Source organism: Pocillopora damicornis, chromosome 5, assembly GCF_964200805.1.
Source record: "Pocillopora damicornis chromosome 5, jaPocDami1.2, whole genome shotgun sequence".
NCBI lineage: Eukaryota > Metazoa > Cnidaria > Anthozoa > Scleractinia > Pocilloporidae > Pocillopora > Pocillopora damicornis.
Genome location: NC_142674.1, coordinates 15,395,766 through 15,423,692, shown reverse-complemented (window position 1 = coordinate 15,423,692; position 27,927 = coordinate 15,395,766). Strand labels below are relative to the sequence as shown.

At 40.7% G+C, this 27,927-nt stretch overlaps 4 protein-coding genes across 4 annotated transcripts; 3 read left to right on the top strand and 1 right to left on the bottom strand.

Annotated features, from left to right (window-relative positions):
• The first annotated feature begins 775 nt into the window (after positions 1–775).
• LOC149045583 (uncharacterized) lies at positions 776–6,013 on the top strand. The gene has a single exon (XM_089205923.1). The coding sequence runs from the start codon at positions 776–778 to the stop codon at positions 6,011–6,013; it is 5,238 nt and encodes a 1,745-aa protein (XP_089062049.1).
• A 653-nt stretch (positions 6,014–6,666) lies between these two features.
• LOC149045582 (uncharacterized) lies at positions 6,667–12,449 on the top strand. The gene is made up of 4 exons (XM_089207091.1): positions 6,667–6,964; positions 10,792–10,924; positions 11,080–11,337; positions 12,158–12,449. The coding sequence occupies exons 1-4, from the start codon at positions 6,919–6,921 to the stop codon at positions 12,432–12,434; spliced, it is 714 nt and encodes a 237-aa protein (XP_089063217.1). The 5' UTR covers positions 6,667–6,918; the 3' UTR covers positions 12,435–12,449.
• A 7,691-nt stretch (positions 12,450–20,140) lies between these two features.
• Positions 20,141–21,555, top strand: LOC149045581 (uncharacterized). The gene is made up of 2 exons (XM_089207089.1): positions 20,141–20,680; positions 20,940–21,555. The coding sequence occupies exons 1-2, from the start codon at positions 20,439–20,441 to the stop codon at positions 21,214–21,216; spliced, it is 519 nt and encodes a 172-aa protein (XP_089063215.1). The 5' UTR covers positions 20,141–20,438; the 3' UTR covers positions 21,217–21,555.
• A 3,553-nt stretch (positions 21,556–25,108) lies between these two features.
• Positions 25,109–27,899, bottom strand: LOC149045580 (uncharacterized). Its single transcript, XM_089207088.1, has 4 exons — positions 27,782–27,899; positions 27,057–27,237; positions 26,436–26,674; positions 25,109–25,938 (listed from the first exon to the last, which is right to left on the bottom strand). Exons 2-4 carry the CDS (start codon positions 27,234–27,236, stop codon positions 25,761–25,763), a joined length of 597 nt encoding a protein of 198 aa, XP_089063214.1. The 5' UTR covers position 27,237; positions 27,782–27,899; the 3' UTR covers positions 25,109–25,760.
• Between the last annotated feature and the right edge of the window lie 28 nt (positions 27,900–27,927).

The window sequence follows — 27,927 nt, the reverse complement described above, 5'->3', positions numbered from 1 at the left end:
TTCTCGTCACCGCCAGTTCGTGTGTTCGTTTTCTTAAATGCTCCTTATAACCCGCTACACGTGACCTCTCAAAGGTCACAATGATAAAGTAAAACTATCCGTGAGTACTGACAGTCTAACGTGTAACCTGTGTCGTCTGGCTCTCTTCTCTCATCTTCTCATCGCATCTTTCATCTGCTGCACTCTCGTTGATAATTATCCGAAAATGAAATGTTTTAGGAACAGAACTGATACAACGCATTTGCGTTAAACATCAATTCTATTTAACAAATAGATTCCAAGTTGCCGTGCGTTTTTACCCTTTACGGTGGCTAATTTACGTTTTCAACCCAGTTGTTAACACTAAATTACCTGCTGTTCAGTAATAGATCACAGATGAAGTGAAAATGTGGTAAGAACAAAAAAGTGGCACACGAGGCGCAGCCGAATGTGTCACTGATGTTCTTACCACATTTTGACGTCCTCTGTGATCTATTACTGAACAGACGCACGGTGTTGGAAACTGTACGTTACATTTATTAATCTTAAACATAAGTGATTTCGTTTATCTATTACATAACCAAACCGCATGTATGCAGCACGTGTCTTATCGCCCCATATATGGTGCTGTTCCACGTGCTTACAAGGAGACGTGATGTGTTTTTTTTGTGAGAGTTGTGAGAGAGAGTTAATTGGAGTGTAATAGCAAAATCGAACCAAGAAATAAATCGTGAGTACGCTAGCTTTTGCACGTTTTCGACACAGTGGCGACCCTGCCAGGACAGCGTTGGAAATCATGGAGACACAGATTGCCGAACTTGAGGGCAAATTGAAGACGTTGAATTTTCGCTTGAAGAAGACAGGAGATGTCTTAAAGAAAGACGACCGAACAGCCTTTGAGAGACACAAAGTTTCGGTTGAAGCCCTAGTGACTACGGTAGTGAAGTTAAAGGATTCCATTGAGGAACAAAAGTTTACGAACGGCGAAGACGACGAAGCGGTACAAGAATGGGCCGACGAAATCGAGCTAGTCATTAACGAAGGAGACGCCTGTATACGCGAACTGGAAGAACGAATTGAGCAAATCGATCGCAATCTGAAACACGCAACCGTGCTCTATGAGCACAAGAGAGAAGTCGAACTAGAGAAAGAGAAAATGATGCAACAACAAGAAGCTATTAATCGAGCACATGCGGAGGAATTGGAATTTGAGAAGAAGAAGTTGGAGCTCAAACAAGCTCAAGCGGAACCGCCGGAAAATATGCACGGCCAAATGGCTAGCAACGTGGTGAGAATGCCCAAGCTCGTGATCACAAAATTTGACGGGACGCCGCAAGATTGGCTGCGTTTTTGGGGACAGTTCCAAAGTCAAATTGATGATTCCAGTGCCCCTGAAGTCACAAAGTTCTCTTACTTGAAAGAATTAGTGAATATGAAGGTGCGAAATCTCATCGACGGTCTTCCGTTTACGCCTGAAGGTTACCAAAAAGCTAAAGATTTACTCACAAGAAGATATGGGAAAGCGAGTGAAGTCGTGGGAACCTACGTTAGGAATATTTTGGAACTACCCACCATGCGCGAGAGAAACGTAAAGAAGATACATGAATTTTACGAAGTACTACTGTTCAATGTAGAGTCATTGCGAACATTGAAGAGCTTATCCAAATTGGACGCCGCGGTTCGATTTACATTCGACAAACTTGAGGTAATAAAGAACGAACTTGCTATGATAGATGAAAAATGGTGTGAATGGACTTTTGTAGCATTCTTAGAGGCGTTGGAGAAGTGGACGACTAATAATCCCATTTCAGACGAACCGAAATCAAAGAGTTCAAATTTCCGTCGAGATCAATCCAGAGCTTTTCTTGCCAAACAACAAGAAACCGGAAACCAGTCGAGGGCGAGCCCAGGGGCGTGTCTTTATTGTTGTAGCGAACAACATAAAGCAATTAACTGTGAAAATGTCCAAAGCATTGAAGAAAGGAAGAAAATACTTGCCGATAAGCGCTTGTGCTTCAATTGCACCGGAGCCAAACACCGGGCCAACGATTGTAAGAGCAGAAATACTTGTAAAATTTGCGATGGAAAACACCACACTTCGATATGTGACAGGAAGGAGAGACGAGAACCAGGTATGACTGCAAATTTAATTGACGATTCCAGTGTTATTCATCCCATAGTAGTCATAAACATGGGTGGATATAAATTCAGAGCTCTTTTGGACAGTGGCGCTAGCCATTCGTATGTTTCGTCAACTGCGATTGAGTTACTTAAAGCTAAAGTGAAGAGTACGAGTTTGCGTCAAATCGCCATGCTTACAGGCGTTGAAACCAGAACTATGCAAGTATACGAAGTTGTCATGCATTCCGTAACTGGAGATTTCTCACTAAACGTGAATGTCACGAAAATCGAAAAAAGGGAACTGTTGACCTTAGACAACCCAAAGTATTCCGACCTCGTAAAAAATCACCCTCACCTGAGAGGTGTTAAGATGGACGATAGTGATACCAAGGCTCGCTTACCTGTGCACGTGATTATCGGCGCTAATGACTTTGCCAAGATACGGACGAGTGATCGTTTACGGGTCGGACGTAAAGGAGATCCAGTAGCAGAGCGTACACGTTTCGGGTGGACTATAATGTCCCCCGGAACAGATCTAGGCAACGCGTATCTTGCCGTGAATTCTACGGTGGATCACAACCGACTCTGCGCCCTAGATGTCCTAGGACTAGAGGACAAACTATCTACTCTCCAGAGCGACGTCCACGAAGAATTTAAGGAGCAACTGGCTAGGAGTCCAGACGGCCGATACGAAACTGGACTACCCTGGAAAGGGAACTGTCCTGAGTTGCCCAATAATTGTGCGGGCAGTGTGCGCAGAGTGAACTCTCTTCTACGGAAATTAAAGAGAACTGATATGCTAGACCAGTACGACGACATTATTCGGGAACAGTTAGAAGAAGGTGTGGTTGAGAAAGCACCAGCGAAGGTAACAGGCAAAGAATTCTACATGCCCCACCGAGCAGTAATACGTGAGAATGCCGAATCAACCAAGCTACGAGTGGTATATGACGCCTCGGCCCGTGCGTATGACGGTGCGCCTTCTTTGAATGAGTGTTTACACACTGGCCCCCCACTACAGAATGAGCTGTGGAATGTTATTGTCCGCAACAGATTCCATCCCATTGCAGTTGCCGGAGATGTGCGCAAGGCCTTCCTGCAGATACGTGTTAAGGAAGCTGAACGTGACGCATTGAGGTTCCACTGGATTAAAGACAAATCGACCGGAGAACTAGAAGTGCCGAGGTTTACGAGAGTGGTGTTTGGTCTTGCTCCTTCTCCTTTCCTACTCAATGCCGTGATACAACAACACCTGGAAAGTGTGCAGTCCGAGTACCCAGGGACTGTACAAGAAATTAAGAACAGTCTGTATGTAGATGATTTGATTGCCGGAGATACTACTAGGGAAGGTGCGCAACAGCTCAAACATTATGCAGTAGAGATCTTTAATCGTGCAAGGTTCACCTTGCATAAATGGCACTCAAACGTGTCAGAACTAGAAAGCGACTGTACCGATGACGAGCCTTCGTTTGCTAAACAACAGCTTGGTGCATCATCAGCTCGTGGAGAGTGCAAACTACTGGGACTCAAATGGGACAAAGGGGATGACACTTTACATGTTTCACTCCCATCTCAGCCTGCTACATTGACCAAGCGGGGCATCCTCGCCAACTTAGCGAAGATTTATGACCCGTTAGGACTCGTGTCGCCTGTAATGTTAGAAGGGAAACAAATCTATCGAGAAGCCAGTGAGATGAAGTTGAGCTGGGACATCCCACTTCCGGAGGGGATTACGAAACGGTGGCTAAAATGGGAGAAGAATGCACCGGACGATGTGTACTTTCCTCGCAGTCTTGTTCAGTACCAGGAACCGATCGACAATATCAAACTTCATGCATTTGGTGATGCAAGTATTCACGGTGTGTGTGCTGCTGTTTATGCTGTGGTTACACAGGCGTCAGGCGTGACGCAGGGTCTGATTGCCGCCAAATCCCGCCTTGCCAAGAAAAGTCTGACGATTCCTCGTTTGGAGCTCGTAGCAGGCCATATGGCAGTCAACTTGTCTACGAATGTGCGGGTTGCGCTAGAAGGCTTCAGTATGACGGAGGATATACAGTGCTGGCTCGACAGCACTGTAGCCCTACACTGGCTGAACGATGACGGAGAGTACCGCCAATTCGTGGCTAATCGGGTTAAAAAGATCCAGAGCCACCCGAACACGCAGTGGAGACATGTACCGACATCCGAAAACCCTGCTGACCTGGGGAGCAGAGGTGGCAGTGTGAATGAAGCACAGCTATGGTGGAAAGGTCCACCGTGGTTATCCGACCGATCCCAGTGGCCTGCTAATATTGTGACAAAGGCGACGGATGACAGCAACGCAGAAAAGAAGGTTCAACGAGAACTTTTTGCGCTCGGTGTTGAAGCAAACAATGACTTTGACACTGTTCTCGAGAAGTTCGGCTTGCGTAAAGCCATGAGAATTTGTGCATGGATCTTGCGGTTCAATCACAATTCTCGTCACCCTTCCAAGAGAATCATAGGACCTCTTACGACGGAAGAAATTCAGCAACAAGAAATGTCCTGGATTAAGCGAGCGCAGAGCCAAGGGGCAAAGACGGTCAAGTTTGCCAGTGACCAGGGACAACTGAATCTACAACTAAACACCGATGGTGTATTGGAATGCCGAGGACGCATTCAGGGTGAGTATCCGATTTACTTACCAGATTCTAATTCTTTCACAGTGGAAACAGTGAAGCAAGCGCACGGGGTAACTCTCCATGGGGGAGTCAGCATGACTATGGCTAAAGTACGAGAAAGATTCTGGGTGCCAAGGCTTCGACGGCTTGCTAAGAGAGTAGTGAAGCACTGTTTTGGATGCAAGAGGTTCCAAGCTCAGCCCCTTCATGACCCACCGCCAGGTGATCTACCGAAGTCACGTACAGAAGGGAGCACACCATTTGACGTCATCGGGGTGGACTTCGCAGGACCAGTCAAGTATAGTGGCAAGAGCAAACCAGAGAAGAAAGCCTACGTTGTACTCTACTCCTGTTGTCTTACCCGCGGAATCTTCCTGGAAGTACTTCCCAGCCTAGAAACAAGCGAATTTATCAAGAGCTTTAAACGTCTGATCGCGAGGAGAGGTCGACCATCCCTTGTCTACTCGGACAACGGTTCTACCTTCACAGCTGCGGCAAAGTGGCTGACGAAAGTGAAGGAGGATGAGAAGTTCCATTCATTTTTGAGTGACCAATCCATTACTTGGCGCTTTAACGTGAGTAGAGCACCATGGTGGGGAGGACACTTCGAAAGACTTATTGGCTTATTTAAGTCTTCATTCTACAAGTCTGTGGGTCAGGGTCTGCTAGACTGGGACGAGCTCTGCGAAGTAGTCCTTGACATCGAAGTGTCGCTTAACCATCGACCTCTTAGTTACGTGGAGGATGACCCGCAGTTCCCTACACTAACACCCAACTCCTTCCTGTTTCTGAATGCTAACATTTTACCTGAGTTCGAGCCACATCGGCTCGAAGACCGTGACTTGAGGAAACGTGCGAAATTCTTGAAAGCTACCAAAGATACAATGTGGCGTCGCTGGACCACAGAATACCTTAGAGCTTTGAGAGAGAGGCATAAACTTAAACACAACACCAAACCTAACAGCTTGTCCGTAGGAGATGTTGTTATCATTAAGTCTGAAGAGCGAAACCGAAATCAGTGGCCCATGGGGGTAGTAGAAGAATTATTCAGTGGTCGTGATGGTGTTGTTAGGGCAGCGAAATTAAGAGCAGGCAGAGGATTCATGGAACGCCCAATCCAACATCTCTATCCATTGGAGTTGTCCTGCGATCGAAACCCTCTGCCTTGTAATGACCCACCTTTGAACCCAACTGCATTGGAGTTCCGACCGCGACGAGATGCAGCTGTGGCAGCACGTCAGCGAATACAGGACATTGCCGAGCAAGACACTTGAATGTGTTTACTAAAGAAACTTTATTTTTATGCTTATTTCTTGTTGTGTTATGGAGTCTGTTCCACTTACATATGCCTTGTTCCCAAGTCATATGGGGGAGGGTGTTGGAAACTGTACGTTACATTTATTAATCTTAAACATAAGTGATTTCGTTTATCTATTACATAACCAAACCGCATGTATGCAGCACGTGTCTTATCGCCCCATATATGGTGCTGTTCCACGTGCTTACAAGGAGACGTGATGTGTTTTTTTTGTGAGAGTTGTGAGAGAGAGTTAATTGGAGTGTAATAGCAAAATCGAACCAAGAAATAAATCGTGAGTACGCTAGCTTTTGCACGTTTTCGACAACGGCAACTTGGAATCTATTTGTTTTATAGAATAAAGAATTAGAAAAAGTTTTAATGATGACGTCATCTATACGTCTGTCCTCCAATAGGTCATGAGTGAGAACCAATCAGAATGCGTGCATAACTGAGCTTATTGTATAAACTTAAATATTTCCAATGTCGATATCAGTGGCTCTGACAGCGGTATACGAACCTTCGAAATTGCGAAGTGAAAAGGTTTTAAACTCATCAGACAGGGTAGAAAGACAGGTTAAGAGTTTTGGTACCTATTTCCAAGCGAGTTTCGGTCAGCAGCTGACCAACATATTTAGCTGAGGACATTTGATGTCGCCAACAATTTATTCAGGTCTTCAATTTTCTTGTAAGAAATACGTGACTGTATCATGGTTGGAGTCCAGTCAACCGGGCCAGCCTAGCACATATAATAAGGCATATCCGGACTTTCAGCTGACGTCACCGAGAAAAAAGCGGAAAAGTCGGTAAAGCAAACGGTTTTCATAAATATAATAGGACCTAGCTTTCTCTCGACAGCTCATTTTCAAAGGAGAAGCAAAGATGCAGATCTCTGTGCGTTTCAGTTTAATTTTCGTCGTCGCCGTTGGTAAGTTCCTCATTCACTGCTCTACCTTTAGGTACTAACCAAAGGGATTATAGAACACGAAAAACGAGGGTGTTTGCAAGCTATTACAGAACACGAAATGCACGCAGTTGCAAAAATTTATCATTCTATTCCCCACGTGGAGTTGATTTCGTATAGTCTCGTTTCGGTTGGCTTCGTTTTGCTCTTTTTCTTCTTCCCTTTGCTAGTTTTGTATGTTTTCGCATTGTTTCGTCGCGACGTCTATGGATGGTAAGTTACGTACCAACACGATGACAACCTGACTACATTGCGTCTGCTTTTCAATCACCTTTATTTATCACTGCACGTTCAATGCATTTCTTGTCCCTGTCGGTAAAATTTCTGGCAACTTGCTGCTCGAGTCTCTCACCAAACTATTTGAACTCTTTCAAGTTAGGATAAGACCTGCATCTTAGCGTACTTGCCGATCAGTGACACAAGGCGAGAGTAGCATCTGCTCCAGTTACTTTGATAATAGTTAGAATCGAGCGAGGAAAAGAAGGCGTTGGCTGCATTGTAATATTACTTTCTATTTAACAAATACATTCCAAGTTGCCGTGCGTCTGTTCAGTAATAGATCACTTTTGCAAGTAAAAAGCATATCCCTCCCGCAAAATAGCGAAGCAATCGAGGCGGGAAGGAAATAAACATTTAGATGAATTCTTCAATGATAATTTTCACTGAACAAAAGAAGTGTCTGAGAGACCATAAATTTCGTTTCTGATATTCCTTGGCTGATATCACTATGAATCACGGACACGAAAATGATCAATCCGCATGAAGTAGAGGACGTTGGCCAATGTCCTGTACCTTAACCATATGCTTGGTCAATAAAATATATCATTAAGTGGTCTTGCGTCTCAGAAGCAGCTAAAGTGTTTTGGAGCGCGATGAAGGAAAGGACGAAAAAAGTAGGATTTTTACCGTACATCAAGCTAAACACGCTCTTCTATTCAAACTTCCCGAAATGATTGCTGGATATTTTTTTTGGCAAAAGTAAACACCTTTGCAACGTTAAAATTGTCCAAATGTCTGTGTACAGTATTTTATGTTGCATAAGAAGGCAACTGTTTTACGAATGAGTAGTTCAACAACAATGATCCTGATGAAACGATTATTAAAAAGAGTATAAGGCCAAATTTCAGCGTTAGTTTCGCTCCGGAAGCGAAACGTGGTTGCAAACAAAAACTGTTTGAATTAAAGGACCTACGCTACGCTCGAACAACTCATTCGCAAAGGAGCAGCGAAGATGCAGATCTCTGCGCGCTTCACTTTGTTTCTCTTCGTGGCCGTGGATAAGTTCATCTTTCTCTTCCCAACTTTTTGGTAAGAACCTAAACTAATTACATTCTACAATTAATTTCGTGAAGTTGACCAAACAATTAGATGCGAAAAGTAATCAATTTTGTTCTAATGTTCAGATGAAAAAATTTGTAATTTAAATTTCCTCATCTGTCTTTTTCTGTTCCGAAGATGCCTTTCGTTTCTCATGCAAATCACGGACCTGAAAGCGATCACGTAGTGTAGAGTACAATATCCTGTATTGCACAATATCTTGTCCACGCAAACATCTTGCGGTAACATGTCCGCATGCCTGTTCAATGACGGATAAAGAGTAATCTTACCAGCTAAAACCTTCCAAGTGGAGGTCTTAGGAAATAAGCTTTAATACACGAACAAATTGTGTTTTCAGCTTCATTACGTATCTTTCACTACGACTCACTGTTACAAACATACCTTGCTAATTTGACCCTAATGTTAACATAAAACGACCCGCGTGATTTAGTCCACGTCGTTACGGCTCACTGGCAAATATTCACTATTTTAACTACTTGCTTGGGTAATAACATCTGCCACCTTCCTCGTCATATTGACAAGTAAATTACTTCCCAGAGGCGGCAAAGCGTTTTGGACAAAGAAGAAGGAAGGAAGGGGCGGAGGGAGTTCGGAAGCTGGGCAGTGCAATACAAGTCAAACACGTGCTTCTTCTCAAACATCCTAATGTGGATTCTGTATATTTCTCGGCACGCGGATTAAACTTCAATGCAATCTCAAAATTGTTCATTATGTTCGTCACCGATTTTTGACAATGCATGTTTATGAGGATAGTTGTTTTGTGAAACATATGAAGTCTTACAAGATGACAAAGGAACTGCTGGCGAAAAGAACGCGAGACAGTATATTTGGTCTGAGAGATTTTATGCCGCACAAGCGTTTGTTTCCGGTCCGAAATTGAAACTTGTGTGTTTAGGCGCGAATGGAAGGGGGAAACAGATCCATAAACTATTTTTGTCAGGGGATTGCTTCAAAGATTTCTACTCCCTCGATGATGAGTTCCCCCACCCCTACCCCCTTAATGCTCCCGGCTTTTACAATATTTGCGTGATTTAACAGATAGAGAAGCCTTGGCTGTGCTCTGTTCTGTTATAGAGCACGCAGGAAGCGGCTAGAGCACGAAAGAAGTGTAGAGAGAAACACGAGACGTAGTCGAGTGTTTCTCCCCACTTCTTGAGGCCAAGGCTTCTCTATTTGTTTTATAATAAAGAATCCATTAAATTCCCCTAGCATTACTTTCAATTTTCAAAACAAATTTTATTTCCAAACCGAACAACAGTGTCGTCAGCATGCTCTAAACTCTCATAAAGCACGCTACAATAAGCCAATCAGAATCCCTGTTCGAATGGTTCAAATAATCTGATTGGCTGTACAAGACTAAAGCTGTCAAAAGTGTCAAACCATCAAAGTTAAAAAACCATCAAAGTTCACCTTCTGCGATAGTTTACAAACTAAAATAGTTCGGTGGGTCGAATTTAACACTTTTGCCTGAAGTTTTTAAGTCTCTAATACAGAATCTTGAAGTGAAATGTTCCGTGAACTTCAGCCGAATTATGGCTCATAAAAACACGCGAGTTTTTTCGCATGACAAGGTAGAAAACAAACTGTTCAGGGCGAGTGTTTTTTGAATGAACGACAGCCGAATTCACCGGAACATGAAGATCGCTCGGGATGACAGCGCCGCAAAACTCGGCTGCAGTGACAGATGTGACTTTCCACTCAACGCATCGGAAAGAATATCAGAGCAAGCTCTTATTTTTTCACTCGAAGGGCGGCCGATGTAGTTTCTGAGGCTTGCTGTGACCGGAGATCGCCATGATGAGCGAGCCGCGATGGACTTCAGCATGACCATATTCGGTCAGACACCGTCATGATTAGAATGAATTTTAACAATTATGCCAGTTTGGTTATATTTTTCATTATTTCTGTTTTGTTCTGTTTTGTTTTTGAACACTGAACTTTATATACTATACGAGTGTTAGCTGTGTTTGATTTTTATTGCTGTACGCGTAAGCTTGCAATCTAACTGAGCGTGAAAATCTTTAAAACTCGGAATGTTTATTTTGTTTTTCCTTTGAGGATTTTCGTATCTGCTCACGTTTTAATAACGTAAATTACGGCGCCTGGTATGTTTACAAACCTTTGTTTGATTCATCTGTTGCTACTTGCCGGCTCGCTTCAGTTCCGAAATTTCACTTTCAATTATCGGAAAAAAGCTAAAAAGAAGTCCCGGAAAAGGTCGAACATAGTACAATTGGCAGATGGCGTGACAGCTGTAGCTCAGCTCTATGCTCTATACTCTCATAGAGCACGCTCTTTCAACCAATGACAGCGCGCGTTATATCCGAACTTTATTATAAAACAATCTAGAGCGTTACATTCCTTCCTAATTACTTACTTTACATTCATAAAAATCACTCTCATAACAAACGGCTCACTGATTTATTGATTTCTGTCAATCATTGCTCTTACAGCGTTTCTCGTTGGAAGCCATGAGGCACTCCCTGATGTTGGCGAATGTACTTTCATGGAGTACTTTTGCACTGCTCGAAAATGCGCCACATTTTTCTATAAAGGACTGCAAAAGGAACCCAATGGAAACTGTCTGTAAGTTCATTAAACTTTGAGGTGTTTTGAACGACGACTAATCCAACTTTAACGCAATACCGCGGTATCTATCGGGTCGCCTGTTCAGTTCATGGGTTGCAATGGACTCTCACTTAAAAACTGCTTTAACTCTCAGTATCTTGTTTTCATTCCAGTGCAAAGTTTAACCAAATGAAAGACTGTGTGGTGAAGGTGGTGAAGTATTGTGCTGACTCACTGACAGACAGTACCATCAGAAGAATTGTAGACCAGAATTTCAACAGCAAAGAATGTTCTGAAGGCCCCGCTCTAATACCGCCCTCGTCAGCGTCATCATTGCCTTGTTCCAGCTCTTTCGTCACTGAAGCAAACGCCTGTGGAAAGACCTTCCGGCAAATATTCCTCGCGGACAAATCGAATTCCTCTCTTTGCGCGTGAGTTGGTGTAGACTATTTGCTTTTATACAATAAGCTGAATCATACACGTATTCTGATTGGTTGCTTTCCTATGATGTAAACGCATAGATGACGTCAACGTTATCAACTATGCTTCTTTGTGATTTAAAATAAATTAAAGAGATTCCGTGATGCCGTGGGTTTACTCAGAATGTATTTGCACTTGTTTGTTAAACATTAATAAATTAATGGAAATGATTGATTAGGGCGCAGTTGTGGAACAGAGAACAATTTTACATTTTTGTCTTGAGAATGTTTGAGAAAATAACATTATATTTAGGAACAGGCGTAAAAATTTAGCAAATTTTCCTAAGACAAGACTCAAACCATTATTCCCAGTTCTTTTCTTTATCCGAGTGTGTTCAAAAGGCCTTGACTTTACGTATCGTTAACTTTAGAAGACATCTAAATCCACCATATTTCTTTCAATTTAAAGCTCCGCGAAAAAAAATTTAAAATCTAAAAATTTGGAAGAGAAAAAGGACAAATAAAATTGCTCCTTGGTTGAGTATTACAAGAACAATAAATATAAACAGAAATATTTTGATCATTGCTAATAGTAGTAGAATTAACCGCCAGATTAAGAAGGCTCTTTATGCAGACCCAGTTAACTGTCAAAAGTGCAAGAAAACGCCAATGAGCAGACCACGTTAAGAGGGTGACCCGAGTTTTACCGATTAGAGTTGGCTCGGCTTTGTAAACCGAAATAGATTGAAATTAATGTAGTCTCAGATCCGAAACTGCACAACGAGGGAAACAGACATACGTAGGATGATTTTGTTAACTGTCATTCTTTCAGGGAGGAAGCGAAGAGGAAGAAGTGTCTGAAGAATCTGATCTATTCTGACTGCACCTTTTCCTCTGCTGAGAGAGAAGTCTTGGACTTGGCCCTCGCTGACTACAATCCTTTCTGCGCAAACAATCGGGACCCTGGGGCGACCGGAAATGATCAGTGCTATGGCGTGAAAGACATCAGTGGACCCGCTGGCATTAATGCAGCCGCTGGCAATAAACCTGGTGTAATGCAGGCGCTGTTGTTAGTTTTCATGTCCATTTGTTTCTTTTTCAACTATTAAAGAGATGTCGCTCTCCATCATTTTATTCCAGTTTGTAAACATTTTTAGTCAAGTTTGATAGGTTTTTGTATCGGCGAAGCATTTGAATTAACTGCAAGCTTATCTTAAGTCTGAAATATTTCCTTTTAGTAGCTGGATTTATAACAGTAATTGAACTGAAATTAAAAATTATGAAAATTAAAATAAGTCTAAAAAAAACATTCCTGCGACAACGGAGCATTTATGGGATCTCCCTTAAAGTATGTAGCTTTTCTTTGATTCCCCCATACTGTCTGTGCGAGATTTCATGATCTTCCCCCCCCCCCCCTCCCTCCTTTCCTTCCCAACCACTTCAAAGAGCCAGTGTTAATATTTACTTCCTAACCCACAAATCGATAAGCAGAATACGAATCTGTTTTTTGCAGTAAAGATGGTGGATTTAAATGGTATCTCTTCGAACAATAGAAAATGTGAAGGCAGTTAAACACGAAATGAAAGATCTGTCAGATAAGCAAAACGATATTCTGAGCAACGAGAAGTCGGGAGTAGGTCAAAATTTTACAAAATTAGGCGGCAGGCGCGGATGGTTGCAAAAGCAACGATGACTTTGTCAGGTGCAAGTTCTGCTTGGCCACTGTAGATGACACCTGAATTTTCGTAGCAGCTTCGTTACTATTCATCGACAGCGAGCGAAAATTCCTTTATAGAGAAGACCAAAACCCTTGGCAATTGACAAATTGATATATTTTCATGAAGCTAAAGAACGAATTAGGGTATCCCAAGAGGAATTTCAAGAAGTCTCAAATGAGCTGACAACAACCCTGATAGAACTAAAAAGGAATTTTCCATCTCACATTAGGAAAGATCGGCAATCGCGCAGTAATAAAGACAACAAAATTAAAGGAGAAGCGTTTACAACAGGGGGCATACTTACTTCTTACAAAACGTACCTCAAGAGAGCTATCTAGAGAGGTGTTTGATGCAATCAAAAGTGACAATAGTTTTACAAGCATTGCAACCATCGATGCTGAGTTAACCGGGAAATTGGTCAGGCGTCGTCATCTCTACTTTCTGCTATGGCTGCCAGAAAAATGGCTTTTCTGACTACTGAGTCTGCGAATAAGGAAGAAATAAATATTTTGCAAGCACGAGATACGACAAGGCCTGAGCCTTAGGCCCGAGCATTATGGGTAATGATGCAGTGGTTTATTAGGGGGAGTATAGCACGTGATGTCCATCTAGTCATCAGAACCAACTGTCCACCTCTGACTGATAACAAATTTATTTGGTTCGAAAAACGTGACTTATTTTGTTTAATTGTGAAGCCTCGTAGGACAGGCTGACCACTGCTCTGAGTTTGGGCCGTGGTTCCTTCCCAGATTTCCTGTCATATTTTTTCCCCAAACGGGTTTTTTCTGGCCTCCGTATAACCGTAGTGATGTCCTTGTTCGGTTGCCAATCTCTGTTAATCCCGACTTGGTGAAGTTTATATGTTAGTAATGTATACCTATTTTTGAATGTGTAGGGAGTTGACTGTATGTCAGGATTGTAAGTGGTTTATCAGTTGCGAATGTATGCATGTATGTATGCCTCGGGTTGGTTCTCGGTAGGCTTCCCTAAATAAACTTATTTGGTTTACATTACTGTGTTATTTGTTGTGTAGTGGAGACTAAATAGGCATTTTAAATACAAACTTTCCTGTTACATGCAGCTAATAGTAGCCCGGTCAAACAAAAAAAGGAAGTGAAGAGTCAAGCTCGGACGAGGACTCTGCTTATAAATCGGACGAGGAGGTTATCGAAGGGTTAGCAGGAAGTGAAATCCGTGAGTCAGAGAGGGATGACGTTCAAAAGTCGGTAGATGGAGGCATCTAAAAAGGCAGCCAAACAAGCTAGGGTTGAAGGACGTAGCTGTCACAATTTTAGTCACAAGCTAAACACTTCTTGATACATGTATAAATTTCCTACTTCTGTTGTCGCTGTTTGTAATGACAGGGTCCGCCGCGTTTATCGAACGTTCTCACTGTAGGGATACATCTCAGAAACTCAATAAAAGTTTAAAAATTGCTTTACGGATCAAATCCCTGACTCCCAGCACAGCACAGAGAAATATTTCTGAATACCTATTACGTACTCCACTGAGGGCAATGAAACAATTCGTGGTTTTCACAGTTTTTATAATACACATTGAATGATTGTTCCACGCCAAAAATCTGTTCAAATTTCCCTCCGTACCCGCAATCCTCCCATATATAAATTAAAACATAACAGGAATTTTAAAGGCAAACAACTTGTACGTTAAACAAAGTAAAGAAACCTAATTTTTAAGCTTATCAGAACATGATAACATTTATGAGAACGTAATGCATTTTGCTAAACTTCCCAAACTAAACGTCCCTGTGAAAAGGCTCTAAAAAGACTACCTTAAAGCACGAAAATGACTATTGATTGTGCATGAATGACAAAATGAAATTAGAAAAAACAAAAAAGAGATTTTCTACAGCTTCCACCCATATGTTAGAATGAGATTTTACCGGCCCCAGATATAGGTTGTATGAGGGTCTCCAAGGGATGGTGGTTTTCTTACGGCTAACGATAAAAATTTTGGCCACTCAACGGTTAACGGTTAACATCCTTTCTTTGATGATTACACCAAAAATATTTTATTTTCATCTGTTTTTACGACTAAAGGTTAAAATTTGTTAATTTGTCAGTTTTTGGCCGTTTTACAGCTAGCGGTTAACCTCATTGCGACTTTCTTGTACACCATGTACTATTATGGCTAATTAGGAGGGAAGCTTGGGTCGAGTTGTCTGTGCGACTCGTCCCAAGCCTGCTCCAGCTATACCACCTCTTTTCAAACTAAACGACCTACAGAAGCTTTTCTCATCTACATCACCCCTACGCAGTGGCCCAGTACAGAAATATTTATTCCAACACTAATATATCCATTCCAGCATCATTGTTTACTGCACAGGTATTTATCTTTATATCATTGTCTCAGACTCTTTAGTGCAACAGATTCTGACGATATACTTGTGTGATCAGTGCTAAAGTTGACACCTTACGTACCAAAGTACAAGGAAGAGGAAGTACTCTGACGTATACGTTCGACAAATTCCGGGCTCGGAAGTGCATTTTTTGTACTGTCTACCCTTGCCAGGGCTAGAAATGCAATATCCTTGGTTTATAAAAGTATATCCGAGCCTGCAAATTGTTCGATCCCCAAGTCAGCGGAATCCCTTGTCCAATTTTGTAATTTGGTTTATGACTTCATCACTGATCACACATGTATTACGTTATCACCTCTTCCCAGAATCTATTGTACTTAGGAGTCTTATCAGTTATTAAATTTAGGCCTTCAACAGGGGCGGGGAGGGAATATTACTCTCTTCTCTTTTCCCCGCTCCCTCCCCCCGCCTCCGCCACAATCTCTAAATCAGACATGACCGATTGAATAAACGATTGCGAGCTTCTTCCGTTAACTCTCCAGGAGCTAAACCAAAGTGAGTCAATTGTAACTTGGTACAATTGTGTGCATAATTTATTGTTACTCTGATTATCGGTCTCATTTTCTAAGTAATTCTCAGCTAGTTTCGTTCTCGGTATGCACAATGTCATCGCTACGTTTCTTTGCTACCAGGATTTTGCTACCCTTTTATTATCATGACAGTAAACTTTTAAACTCATCAGACAGGGTAGAAAGACAGGTTAAGAGTTCTCGGTACCCATTGCAAAGCGAGTTTCGGTCATCAGCTGGTTCCCCATCACTGCGACCCAACATATTTATCAGAGGACATTTCAGGTCGCCAACAATTTATTCAGGTCTTCAATTTTCTTGTAAAAAATACGTGACTGTGTATCATAGTTGAAGTCCGGTCAACCGGGCCAGCCTTGTTCATGTAATCAGGCATGTCCAGACCTTCAGCTGACGTCACTAACAAAAAAGCGGAAAAATCGGTATAGCAAACGGTTTTCATAAATATAATAGGGCCTAATACCCCATTCACACCAGCAAAACATGTTTTGTTAAACTGGTTTTCATTGAATGAAAATTATAAACAGAGAACTGAAAAACTTGATTTTCCATTGGATTCAAGTACTTGCTAACTTGCATTTCCAATGTGCTACATTCAAGTCAAAAATATTCGGTTAAATAGTTTCTATGAAGAAAAAAAAAATTAAACTGTGTTTAACAAAACAACTTTTAAACATGTTTAAGCTTTGGTGTGAATGGGGCATAAGTTACACTCGACGATTCATTTGCAGAGGAGCAGCTAAGATGCAGATCTCTGTGCGTTTCACTTTAATTGTCTTCGTCGCCGCGGGTAAGTCCATCTTTTACTGCTCTACCTTAAGGTATTAATAAAAGGGTTTATAGCACTCGAAAAACGTGGGTGTTTGCAATGTATTACAAAACATGAAATGCAAGCCCTTGTAAAAATTTATCATTCTATTCCCCACGTGGAGTTGATTTCGTTCAGTCTCGTTTCGGATGCCTTCGTTTTGTTATTTTTCTTCTTCTCTCTGCTAGTTTTTTATGTTTTTCGCATTGTTTAGTCACGACGTCTAAGGATTCTAAGTTAAGGACCAACACGATGACACCCAGACTAAATTGAGTCTGCTTTTCAATCACCTTTATTTATCACTGCACGTTCGATGCATTTCTTGTCCCAGTCGGTAAAATTTCTAGCAACTTGCTGTTCGAGTCTCTCGCCAACTCTTTCAAGTTAGGGTAAGACCTGCATCTTGGCGTACTTACCCATCAGCAACACAATGTGAGAGAATTGCTTGCCCTTGTTACTTTGATGACAGTTAGAATCGAGCGAGGAAAATAAGGCGTTGGCTGCATTGTAATATTACTTTCTATGCAATAATATAACACGAATATACGACGAAATCAACAGAATTTATTAACTCTTGCAAGTAAAATACATACCCCTCCCGCAAAATAGCGAAGCCAATCGAGGTGGGAGGAAATAAACATTAAGATAAATTTTTCAATGATAAATTTGACTGAACAAAAGAAATGTCTAAGCGAACATAAATTTCGTTTCTGATATTCCTGGGCTGATATCACTATGAATCACAAACATGAAAATGATCAATCCGTATGAAGTAGGGTACGTTGGCCAATGTCCTTTACCTTAACCATATGCTTGGTCAATAACATCTATCATTGTGGTATTACGCCTCAGAGGCAGCGAAAGCGCTTTGGAGCGCAACGAAGGAAAGGAGGAAATATGTAGATCAAATATGCACATCAAGCCAAACGCTTTTTCTACTCAAACTTCTCGAAATGATTGCTGCATAGTTTTTTTTGGCAAAAAACAAACCTCCTTGCAACCTTAAAATTGTCCAATATGTCTGTGATCATTATTTTATGTGTTATGCATAAGAAGGCAGCTGGTTTACAGAAGACTAGTTCCACAAAATCCTGATGAGACGATTGGCGACAAGATCATGACAATAAATATAGGAATAGTCTTGCACCATCTGGTTTGACCTGACGCAATCCCAATGAAACGATTGTTGAAAAGAGTATAAGACTAAACTTCAGCGTTAGTCTTCGCTCCGGAAGCGAAAAGTGGTTGTTTGGTTTGCTAAAGAAAACTGTTTGCATTAAAGGACCTAAGCTACGCTCGAACAATTATTCGCAAAAGCGCAGTGGCCGTGGATAAGTTCATCTTTCTTTTTCCAACTTTTCGGTAATAATCTAAACTACAATAAACTTCGTGAACTCGAACACTTAGACGCAAAAAGTAATCAGTCAATTTCAACGTGGAAGCAATTTCGTTTAATTCCATCTTCTCCCAGTAGTTCTGCTAGTTTTTACATAGTTTTGTCGCAAAGCGGGGAGTTTGGTTTCTCAGTTTCGGATCCAACTGGAAGACGCCTTCAGTAAATTGACTCTGATTTCATTGCGGTAACAATCTACGCATTCATATGGTACCTGCAACTCGTATTTCTCCTACAATAAATTTATTATTGAAAATTATCTCTCTTACACTCTTTTTAACTCTTTCAAGTTAATGCAATTTCATTGTGTTTTTTTCCACACCTGCATCTTAACAAACTTGCCGATATACGACACAAGTTGAGAGAAACATTCGTTATAGATACTTTGATCTCTGCTCAAATCAACTGGAAAGATTAGGGCGTGAACTACATTGTAATTCTGCTTTCTCAGCACTGAATACCTTAACACTAGCAGGAATCTTCTCAAATTGATGACTTGAGCTAGCGCTCTTCTGTGGCGCACATGCAACAGAGTCAAAGCCACTTGTCGTTTTTTGAAAGGAATACTGCGATCTTAGGCTGTTACACAGATACAACGTCGACTGTATAGCATAGAAGAGAAGATACGTGTTCGTATACTGACCCCAGAATTAAAGTGAGTAATTTTCATGCTGTTTTGCATAGCTGATAAAGATCTGAAATTCTTTTGTTTTTCTCCGAAGAGGTTTCAAACATCGTACTCCATCACTACAAGCCAAAAGGACAAAAATGATGGCAACATGAAAAATTTTATATTTATTGTTTCCATGTGTCCTGTACACTAATACGATCATAGAAAAAATGTATTCAGCAAGAGACTATTTCATCATCATTGATAGTCTGATTGAGGAGGTTAATTTGCATTGTATGTTCAGTTTTGTTCTAATGTTAAGATAAACAAATGTAATTGAAATTTCTTTGTCTGTCTTTTCCTGTTCCGAAGATGCCTTTCGTTTCTCATACAAATCATCAGTGGACCTGAAAGCGATCCACGTGATGTAGAGCACAATATCCTGTAGACGCAAACATCCTGTACAATGTCCGCATGCTTGTTCAATGACGGATAAAGAGTAATATTACATGCTAAGACCTTGCAAGTGGAGGTCTTAGGAAGCAATATTACTAACCCAGCGCAAAAGTGGGTTATTCCCTTTACGCGCTTCGATACACGTTCAAATTGTGCTCTCAGCCTCGTCTCTTATCATTGTTACAAACATACCTTGTTAGTTTGAACCTAACGTTAACATAAAATGACGTGCGTGATATAGTCCACATCGTTACGGCTCATTGGCAATATTCGGTACTTGAACTAGTTTCTTCGTTAATAACATCCGCCGCCTGCCTCGTCATGTAAAAGGGTAAAATTACTTCCCAGAGGTGGCAAAGCGTTTTGGACAAAGAAGAAGGCAGGAAGAGGGGAGGGAGCTGGGCATTTCATCGCAACCCAAGCCAAACACGTTGTTCTTCCTAAACATCCTAATTTAGATTCGGTATATTTCTCTGCACAAGCACTAAACTTCAATGCAATCTCAAAATTGTTCATTGTGTTCGTGACCGATTTTTGACAATGCATGTGTACGAAGATAGTTGCTTTGTGTAACAGTCTTACAAGATGACAAAGGGACTGTCAGTGAAAACAACGCGAGACAGCATATTTGGTCTGAGAGATTTTATACCGCACGAGCGTTAGTTGTGTTATTAGCCACGAAAGGGAAAGGGGGAACAGATCCATACACTATTTTTGTCAGGGGATTACTTCAAAGATTTCTACCTCGATAATGAGTTCCCCTACCCCTACCTCCTTAATACTTCCGGCTTTTACAAAATTTGTGTGATAATAATCTAGAGCGTTATATTCCTTCCTAATTACTTACTTAACGTTCATAAAAATCACTCTCATAACAAACGGCTCACTGATTTATTGATTTCTGTCAATCATTGCTCTTACAGCTTTTCTCTTTGGAAGTCATGGGGCACTCCCTAGCGTTGGCCAATGTGCTTTCATGGAGTACTTTTGCGCTGCTCGAAAATGCGCCACATTTTTCTATAAAGGACTACAAAAGGACCCCAAGTTTGTAAGTTAACTAAACTTTGAGGTGTTTTGTACGACAGGTCATCCAACTGTAACGCAATACTGCGGTATCTGTCAAGTCGCCTCTTCTGTACATGGATTACAATAGACTCACACCTAAAAAATGCTTTAACTCGGTGGCTATCTTGTTTTCATTCCAGTGCTAAGTTCAACGAAATGAGAGACTGCGTGGTGAAGGTGATGAAATATTGTGCTGACTCACTGACAGACAGCACTATCAGAGGAATTGTAGACAAGAGTTTTGACAGCAAAGAATGTTCTGAAGGCCCCGCTCTAATACCGTCCTCGTCAGCGGCATTATTGCCTTGTTCCAGCTCTTTCGTCACTGAAGCAAACGCCTGTGGAAGGACCTTCCGGCAAATATTCGTCGCGGACAAATCGAGTTCCTCTCTTTGCACGTGAGTTTGTGTAGACTATTTGTTTTTATACAGTAAGCTTAATCATACACGCATTCTGATTGGTTGCTACTAAAACGCATGCGCAAGAAAACGCTAATGACTAAGCCGCGATGAGAGGGTGACGCGAGTTTTACCGATCAGAGTTAGCTTAGCTTTGTAAACCGAAGTAGATCGAAATCAATATAATCTCAGATCCAAAATTGCACAGCGAAGGAAGCAGGCAGACGTAGAATGATTTTGCTAACTTTCATTGTTTCAGAGAGGAAGCCAAGCGGAAGAAGTGTCTGAGGAATCTGATCGATTCTGACTGCACCTTTTCCTCTGCTGACAGAGAATTCTTGGACTTGTCCCTCGCTGACTACAATCCTTTCTGCGCAAACAATCGGGACCCTGGGGCGACCGGAAATGATCAGTGCTATGGCGTGAAAGACATCAGTGGACCCGCTGGCATTAATGCAGCCGCTGGCATTAAACCTGGTGTAATGCAGGCGCTGTTGTTAGTTTTCATGTCCGTTTGTCTCTTTTTCAACTGTTAAAGAGGTTTCCCTCTTCATCATTTTATTCCAGTTTTTAGACATTTTAAATCAAGTTTGATGAGTTTTTGTACCGGCGAAGCCTTTGAATTAATTGTAAGCTTATCTTGAGTCTGAAAGATTTCCTTAAAGTAGTTGGCTTTTATTTCTTAACTGCTTGAGCGACCACTTTTTATAGAAGCATTTCAGAAATTAAAGATAATGAAAATGAAAATAGGTCTAAAAAACACATTCTTTTTTCAGCAAACCGATCAAACTTATTTTTTTCACAATGGTCGTATTAGATTTTGCGCTGAGTCATGTACGTTAATGATATTTTGAATAAAGGAAATTAATAAGAAACCAAAGTGTTTCTTTGCTATCACAACTCACCCACGACACCCAACTCATCTCTACTCTCTGCTGTGACTGCTAGAAAAATGGTATTTCTGACGATTGAGTTTGCGAATAAGGCAGAAATAAACATTTTGTCGGCACGAGAAACGACAAGACCTGGGCCTGAGGCCCGAGCACCATGAGTAATGATGCAGTGGTGTATAAGGGAGAGTATAGCACGTGATGTCCATTTAGGCCTCAGAACCAACCGTCCACCTTTAGCTGATGACAAATTTATCCTGGTTTGAAAACTTATTTTGTTTAACTGTGAAGCCTCGTAGGCTGCTAACTGCTCTGAGTTTGGGTCATGGTTCCTACTCAGATTTCCTGTCATATTTTTTTCCCAAAGGAATTTCCTCTGGCAGGTTTTTTTTGGCCTCCATATAACCGTTTAGTAATGTCCTTGTTAGCGGTTGCCCATCTCTGTTAATCCCGAATTGGTGAAGTTTGCATGTATGTAATGCATACCTATTTTTGAATGTGTAGGGAGTTGACTGTATGTCAGGATTTTATATACCTCGGGTTAGTTCTCGTCAGGCTACCCTAAATAAACTTATTTGGTTTTCGTTACTGCGTTATTTGTTGTGTAGTGGAGACTAAATAGGCATTTTCAATTCAACCTTTGCTGTAACACGCAGCTAAAAGTAGCCAGTTTAAACGAAAAAGCAGTGTTTCCGGTAGTCATAACTGTTACGTAATAGACGTACATATTTAGTAGCAGCGGAGGCTGAGGAGAGAAAGAAACTTGTACCAAGGGGGTGGGAGATGGTCAAATATAAGGAGAGGAATGGGGGTGGGGAGTGAATATTTCTCTCTTCGCCTTTATCCGTGTTGAGGTCCCAAATGTAATAATTGTCCCAAATGTAATAAAGTCCTAAATGTAATAACTGTCCTAAATGTAATAAAGTCCTAAATGTAATAACATTTGGTCCTAAATGTAATAAAGCCCTAAATGTAACAACGTGCGGTCCTAAATGTAATAAGCCTCCTATGCAATCGTTTAACTGAGCTAACATGTTAACATGTTAACATGTTAAAGTGACAGCTGTTGCACCAAAGAATCCTCTCACCAATATTCATGGCATATTGCGGGCTCGCTGATATCAATCAGCGTCTTTTTATTTGCTAAAGACGTACGTTGAGAAGCATTGGCTACAAAAACTTATACTGATGTGCTTTTGGCATCAAATTGACGGACGCAAAAGCAGTGAGAACTCTGATCAATAGCTCTCTTTATATCATTGGCTTAGACTCTTACGGTGTAACAGAGGTGATTGATATCAGCAAGCCCGTAATGTGACATGTATACTGGTCAGCGGTTTTTTTGGTGCAACAGTTTTCACTTTAACATCTCAATGTGGATATCTGTCATAACAACAATGCACTGAAGGAGTGAACGATTGCTTTGGAGGCTTATTACATTTAGGACTAACTATTATTATATTTAGGACTTTTAGGACTAAATATTATTATATTTAGGACTTTATTACATTTAGGACCAAATATTATTACATCTAGGACTTTATTACATTTAGGACTTCAACACCCCGCTCACTCCCCCTGCCGCCGCCACAATCTCCAAATCAGACATGGCCGGTTAAATAAACGATTGCGAGCTTCTTACGTTAACTCGCTCGGAGCTAAACCAAAATAAGTCAACTGTAACTTGGTACAATTTGCTTTGTTATTGTTATTCTGATTATCGGTTTTATTTGGAGTAATTCTCAGTTAGTTTCGTTCTCGGTATATACAATGTAAGTTACATAAAGCTTTTTTTTTTATTGCCTTTTAGTTCGACGCCCACCATATCATGCGAATATTTTTAGATAATGTCATCGCTACGTTTCTTTGTTACCCTTTGATTATTGTGACAATAAACTTGGAATTGATACGTACTTGGTTTCTTTTATTTTCTCGTCACCGCCAGTTCGTGTGTTCGTTTTCTTAAATGCTCCTTATAACCCGCTACACGTGACCTCTCAAAGGTGATAAAGTAAAACTATCCGTGACTGTTGACAGTCTTACGCATAACCTGTGTCGCCTGACTCTCTTCTGTCATCTTCTCATCGCATCTTTCATATGTTGCACTCTCGTTGATAATTATCCGAAAATGAAATGTTTTAGGAACAGAACTGATACAACTCATTTACGTTAAACATCAATTCTTTACTTAAATATTTCCAATGTCGATATCAGTGGCTCTGACAGCGGTATACGAACCTTCGGCGTGAAAAGGTTTTAGACTCATCAGACAGGGTACAAAGACAGGTTAAGAGTTTTGGTACCCATTGCCAAGCGAGTTTCGGTCAGCAGCTGGTTCCCCATCACTGTGACCCAACATATTTAGCTGAGGACATTTGATGTCTCCAACAATTTATTCAAGTCTTCAATTTTCTTGTAAAATCACAATTGTATCACAGTTGGAGTCCAGTCAACAGGGCCTGTACGAGTCCGCAAATGATCCCAGGACCGCAAATGATCCCGGACCGCAAATGATCCCGAACCGCAAATGATCCCCAAATTGGACCGCAAATGATCCCGGACCGCAAGTGTTCCCCATATTAGACCGTAAATGATCCCGACCATAAAATAAAAAATGGTATGGCGTAACATACCGTTCAAAATTCAGTGGTATTTTCCCTATCGAAAAATTAATTTTCGTGTCGGAAATCAATTAACAGGGTCCGTTATTGTTGGCCTCTTTCAGACCTCCTCATTGTCTGCTATTTCCCGTGTCTGATATTATTTTCCGAGCCTGATATTATTTCCCATGTCTGTATTTACTATTAATGCTCGAGTCCTTAAAATATTCGTTACAATCGTCGAGTCCGAAATTTGTCTCATTGCCGGAGCCTGATAATTTTCTCAATCGCCGACTCTGATAACCGCAGAGTACTCTCCTACCCAGACTTCTCACGGTACAAGGTTAGGATAGTTTTAGAAAGGTAATAAAAACTGTATATCAATAAAAAAGACTGCAGTTAGTCTTCTCCTTTAACTTCGTGTATATTGTACAATTAAAAAATGTACCATTAGAATAAGGGTATTGATTAAGACCAAATTAAGGAAGCATTTCTCTACTTCCTCGCAATAAATGAACAAAGCCCTGTTTTGGTATTCATGGCGATTTTGGCAAAATTTTGACACTATCATCACAGTTTGTTAAGTTATCGTACAATATCTGACGGATTCTCCAAATGAAAGTATCTCTGGAAAAGTTATAACAAACTTTTCATGAATGTTTTAACGCTACAACATACGACAATAATCAGCTCGTGCTTTAATAACATGCTAGTAGAACCGGAAAGCCACCTTATAGAGAAAATCAGCGACATTTGAGGGAAAAAGAAAGTTTACAGTGGTAGATATTTTGTCGTAAAAGGAAGTTTAAGAGCAAGGAAACTTGTAAAGTAAGATGAAACCAAACCAAAAGATTCCACAGCCATTCTGCCGCAACAATTTATTATTCACTAAATGTTGTGCACATGACTAATCACATCCGATTAAAAACAATAAACTTGATCTTCTTGCATTAAATGTATGAGAAAAAGGTAAATAAAAGCTTTTTAAAACGATGCTAATATAAAACCGAAAGGAACTAAATTGAAAAATGCGAACGGATCGGGGAAACGCCCAAAAAAGAATGAAATTATCTGTTACGCCACAGCTATGGTCTTGTCTATCTTATTTATAAGTTTAACACAACGTCAAAAGTCGTCAGCCTATGATTCAAATTTGGCTCAAGCAATTTTAAAAAGGCAATGGAACTCTTTTAGCCTAACGTATAGTTTGACCATCTCAACGAAACTGTCTCTTTATTTATTACAAAAAGAAGAATAACTAAACCATGTTTATGGTTATGATGCAGTGTTTTCACGTGCGCTGTATTTTTTTTCTTTTCTCGCTAACGTCATACTCGCTTAGCTATAGCTACGTGGAAATATTAAACGTTATCTGAGGATTCTTTGTCGGTCACACAAAAAAGGTTATTCCTAGCTAATTTGAAAATTCACAATATACTATTTCGCTGGTTCAGAAATATTCACTCTAACGATGCGGACAGTCATAGAAAAAGCTTTCATTTAGAAGTACATCAGTCTGAGAGAACACTGCATCGCAGTCACTCAACTTAAGGTAACAGTGTGTCATATCTTCACTTCACAACTAAACATTTACAAAGAAAAAGAAAACCTTTCAATAAATATTTCCATAAAAAGCCAGCCGGAGTTCTTTTCTGCCTCTCGTTCCAGTTTTGCCAGGGCAACCTCAGTCCCGAAGGTCTCCCCTTCCCGCAGGCGAAGATCTGGCTCCAGCTCAATGACTATTGGGTTTGCCAGCCCGATGACAATTCTAAAACAAATTTTTAAGAGGTTAATTTTTTTTCTTATCTCAACACACGCACAGACAGTGAAAATGAAAGCGAACATCGCAGTAATGAGCACTACTTAGGTCTTTTTTTCACTGCTGCTTGAGAAGTATTTATTACTGCGATGTTCTCTTTCATTTTCATTTCTTTAACCGTAGTTCACATATATGATTTTCATATATTTACAGTCACACACAAACACACACACCCAAAAAAAACATAAAAAAAAACCAAAAACACCAACAACACAACAGAAAAGAGGAAAAACAAAGAGAAAGAAGTTTTAGTTATTTCCCTTTACAGATTCTTAGGTTTTTGGAGCTATCTACTCAGATATGACTGATTAGAGTTACTAAGCATGCGTTATTTTGATTCAGCCGATTCATTTTGTAGAAGGTTGATAGCTTGTACAGGTTAACCTTATAGGTATAGGGTTTAGCAAGAGTAACCAATCCGTAATCAAGGGGGTGATATGATTTACCTGAATGAAGCTCGTACAGGATGAACGGCTCGGTGCAACTGCAAGAATAACTTGCACTTTGTGCGACGTACGTACAGCAGCATCCTCCAACTACACTCTTCAAATTCGTAAACTCCGCTGGCCATCGGTTCTGCAGTGTTTCCGGCTTGTAGCATATCTGCTGCCATTTGTTTGAAGTTAAAGATGGACCAACAGAAACCTCCGAGTGCCATTTTTGTCTTGGTCAAGTCATTCGTGTCCTGTCAGTGTGTTGGAAATCAAATCAGCGTCATAATGAGTAAAGTGAAAGGAAAATTCACTGGGCGATTATTGTAAGCTGAACAGCGTTAAAAAAATGTTCGACCACTCCCCCTCCCCCGCACTTCATCCCCAAATCTGCCTCAAATAGTATATTTTTATATCATCCTTGTGAGATCGTATTCTAAAGGAAACAAGAGGACCATCTACTCAGTCAACTTTTTCAGTCTCGACTGATGATTTTTAAAGCAGAAATCTGTTCAAAGTTTTGTAGAACTGTTAAAAAATCTGTGGACACGCAGCGACGTGCACACTAGCTATTAAGTAACAATAAAAGATCGGAAGGGGAAAACATTAAGGAGCATTGGCCTCGGTCAGCCTTACCTTTTTAAGTAATACGTCTAAGAGCTTTTCACCCATCTCTGTCAGCAGTGACACGTGCTTTTCTGCTTGGTCCTTGTTATGTTGCTCCATCTCCTTAAAATTCCCAGCAAAATGGCATCCATTGACTCTACATTGTCGCTGCCTCTCCTCGCAGACAAGCAGATGGGTTTGCAACTCCATCCTAAGAGTAAACAAAAGGTTAAAGCTACATGAATGTATCTACTAACGAGGAAAAGAACTCGCATCTGTTCAGCTCAACTCATATTTTGTATTTGTTTATTTCATTATTTGCTGTTGATTCTTGAAAGTGACAAGGATTATAATAAGACAAGCCAAGTCATAGATATTTTCCCAATAACACTGCGTTTGAGTCGCAAAGTAAACTTTTGGGGCTAATTTTGGATCAATTTTAATCTTGGACGGAGGAGCAAATTGAAGGGAAGCTTTCCAAAGTTCACGAGATTTATATATTTAAAGATGATATTTCTATAAAAATTATATACAGTAAGCTTTGAGTACACTTGGGAAAGATAAAGAAAACCTTGAACTCAGTGACAATTTTCAAAGTCGTACATGCTAGTATGGTCTACATGGGCTTAAAAAATCAAATATAAAAGACCTAATATAAGAAACTGCATACCCACACCAGATGCTTTCTTTTACGCACGTAAAGAGAATTTCATTTTAAGTTTGAAATGATAATGTACAACGCTTTGTGACCACACCTTCTCGGACGCTTCCTGCCTTTTAGAGGGCAACGGATTTCTCCCCTTATGCAAGTCTTTTCAAGATGAAGTTCCTTGTTGGCCACGGTGGTATTCTGGTGGCATTGTTCACACGAGATGACTGCGTAGAGGCATTCCTCCTTATG

Bases quoted from the DNA above. Each gene is read 5' to 3' on its own strand.
- LOC149045580 (XM_089207088.1), bottom strand. From the start codon at position 27,236: ATGGAGTTGCAAACCCATCTGCTTGTCTGCGAGGAGAGGCAGCGACAA. The intron at 26,675-27,056 runs GTAAGGCTGACC...ACACACTGACAG, and splicing joins TAGACGTATTACTTAAAAAG to GACACGAATGACTTGACCAA. The intron at 25,939-26,435 runs GTAAATCATATC...AATTTGTTTTAG, and splicing joins CCTGTACGAGCTTCATTCAG to AATTGTCATCGGGCTGGCAA.
- LOC149045582 (XM_089207091.1), top strand. From the start codon at position 6,919: ATGCAGATCTCTGTGCGTTTCAGTTTAATTTTCGTCGTCGCCGTTG. The intron at 6,965-10,791 runs GTAAGTTCCTCA...TTGCTCTTACAG, and splicing joins AATTTTCGTCGTCGCCGTTG to CGTTTCTCGTTGGAAGCCAT. The intron at 11,338-12,157 runs GTGAGTTGGTGT...TCATTCTTTCAG, and splicing joins TCGAATTCCTCTCTTTGCGC to GGAGGAAGCGAAGAGGAAGA.
- LOC149045581 (XM_089207089.1), top strand. From the start codon at position 20,439: ATGAGAGACTGCGTGGTGAAGGTGATGAAATATTGTGCTGACTCACTG. The intron at 20,681-20,939 runs GTGAGTTTGTGT...TCATTGTTTCAG, and splicing joins TCGAGTTCCTCTCTTTGCAC to AGAGGAAGCCAAGCGGAAGA.
- LOC149045583 (XM_089205923.1), top strand. From the start codon at position 776: ATGGAGACACAGATTGCCGAACTTGAGGGCAAATTGAAGACGTTGAAT.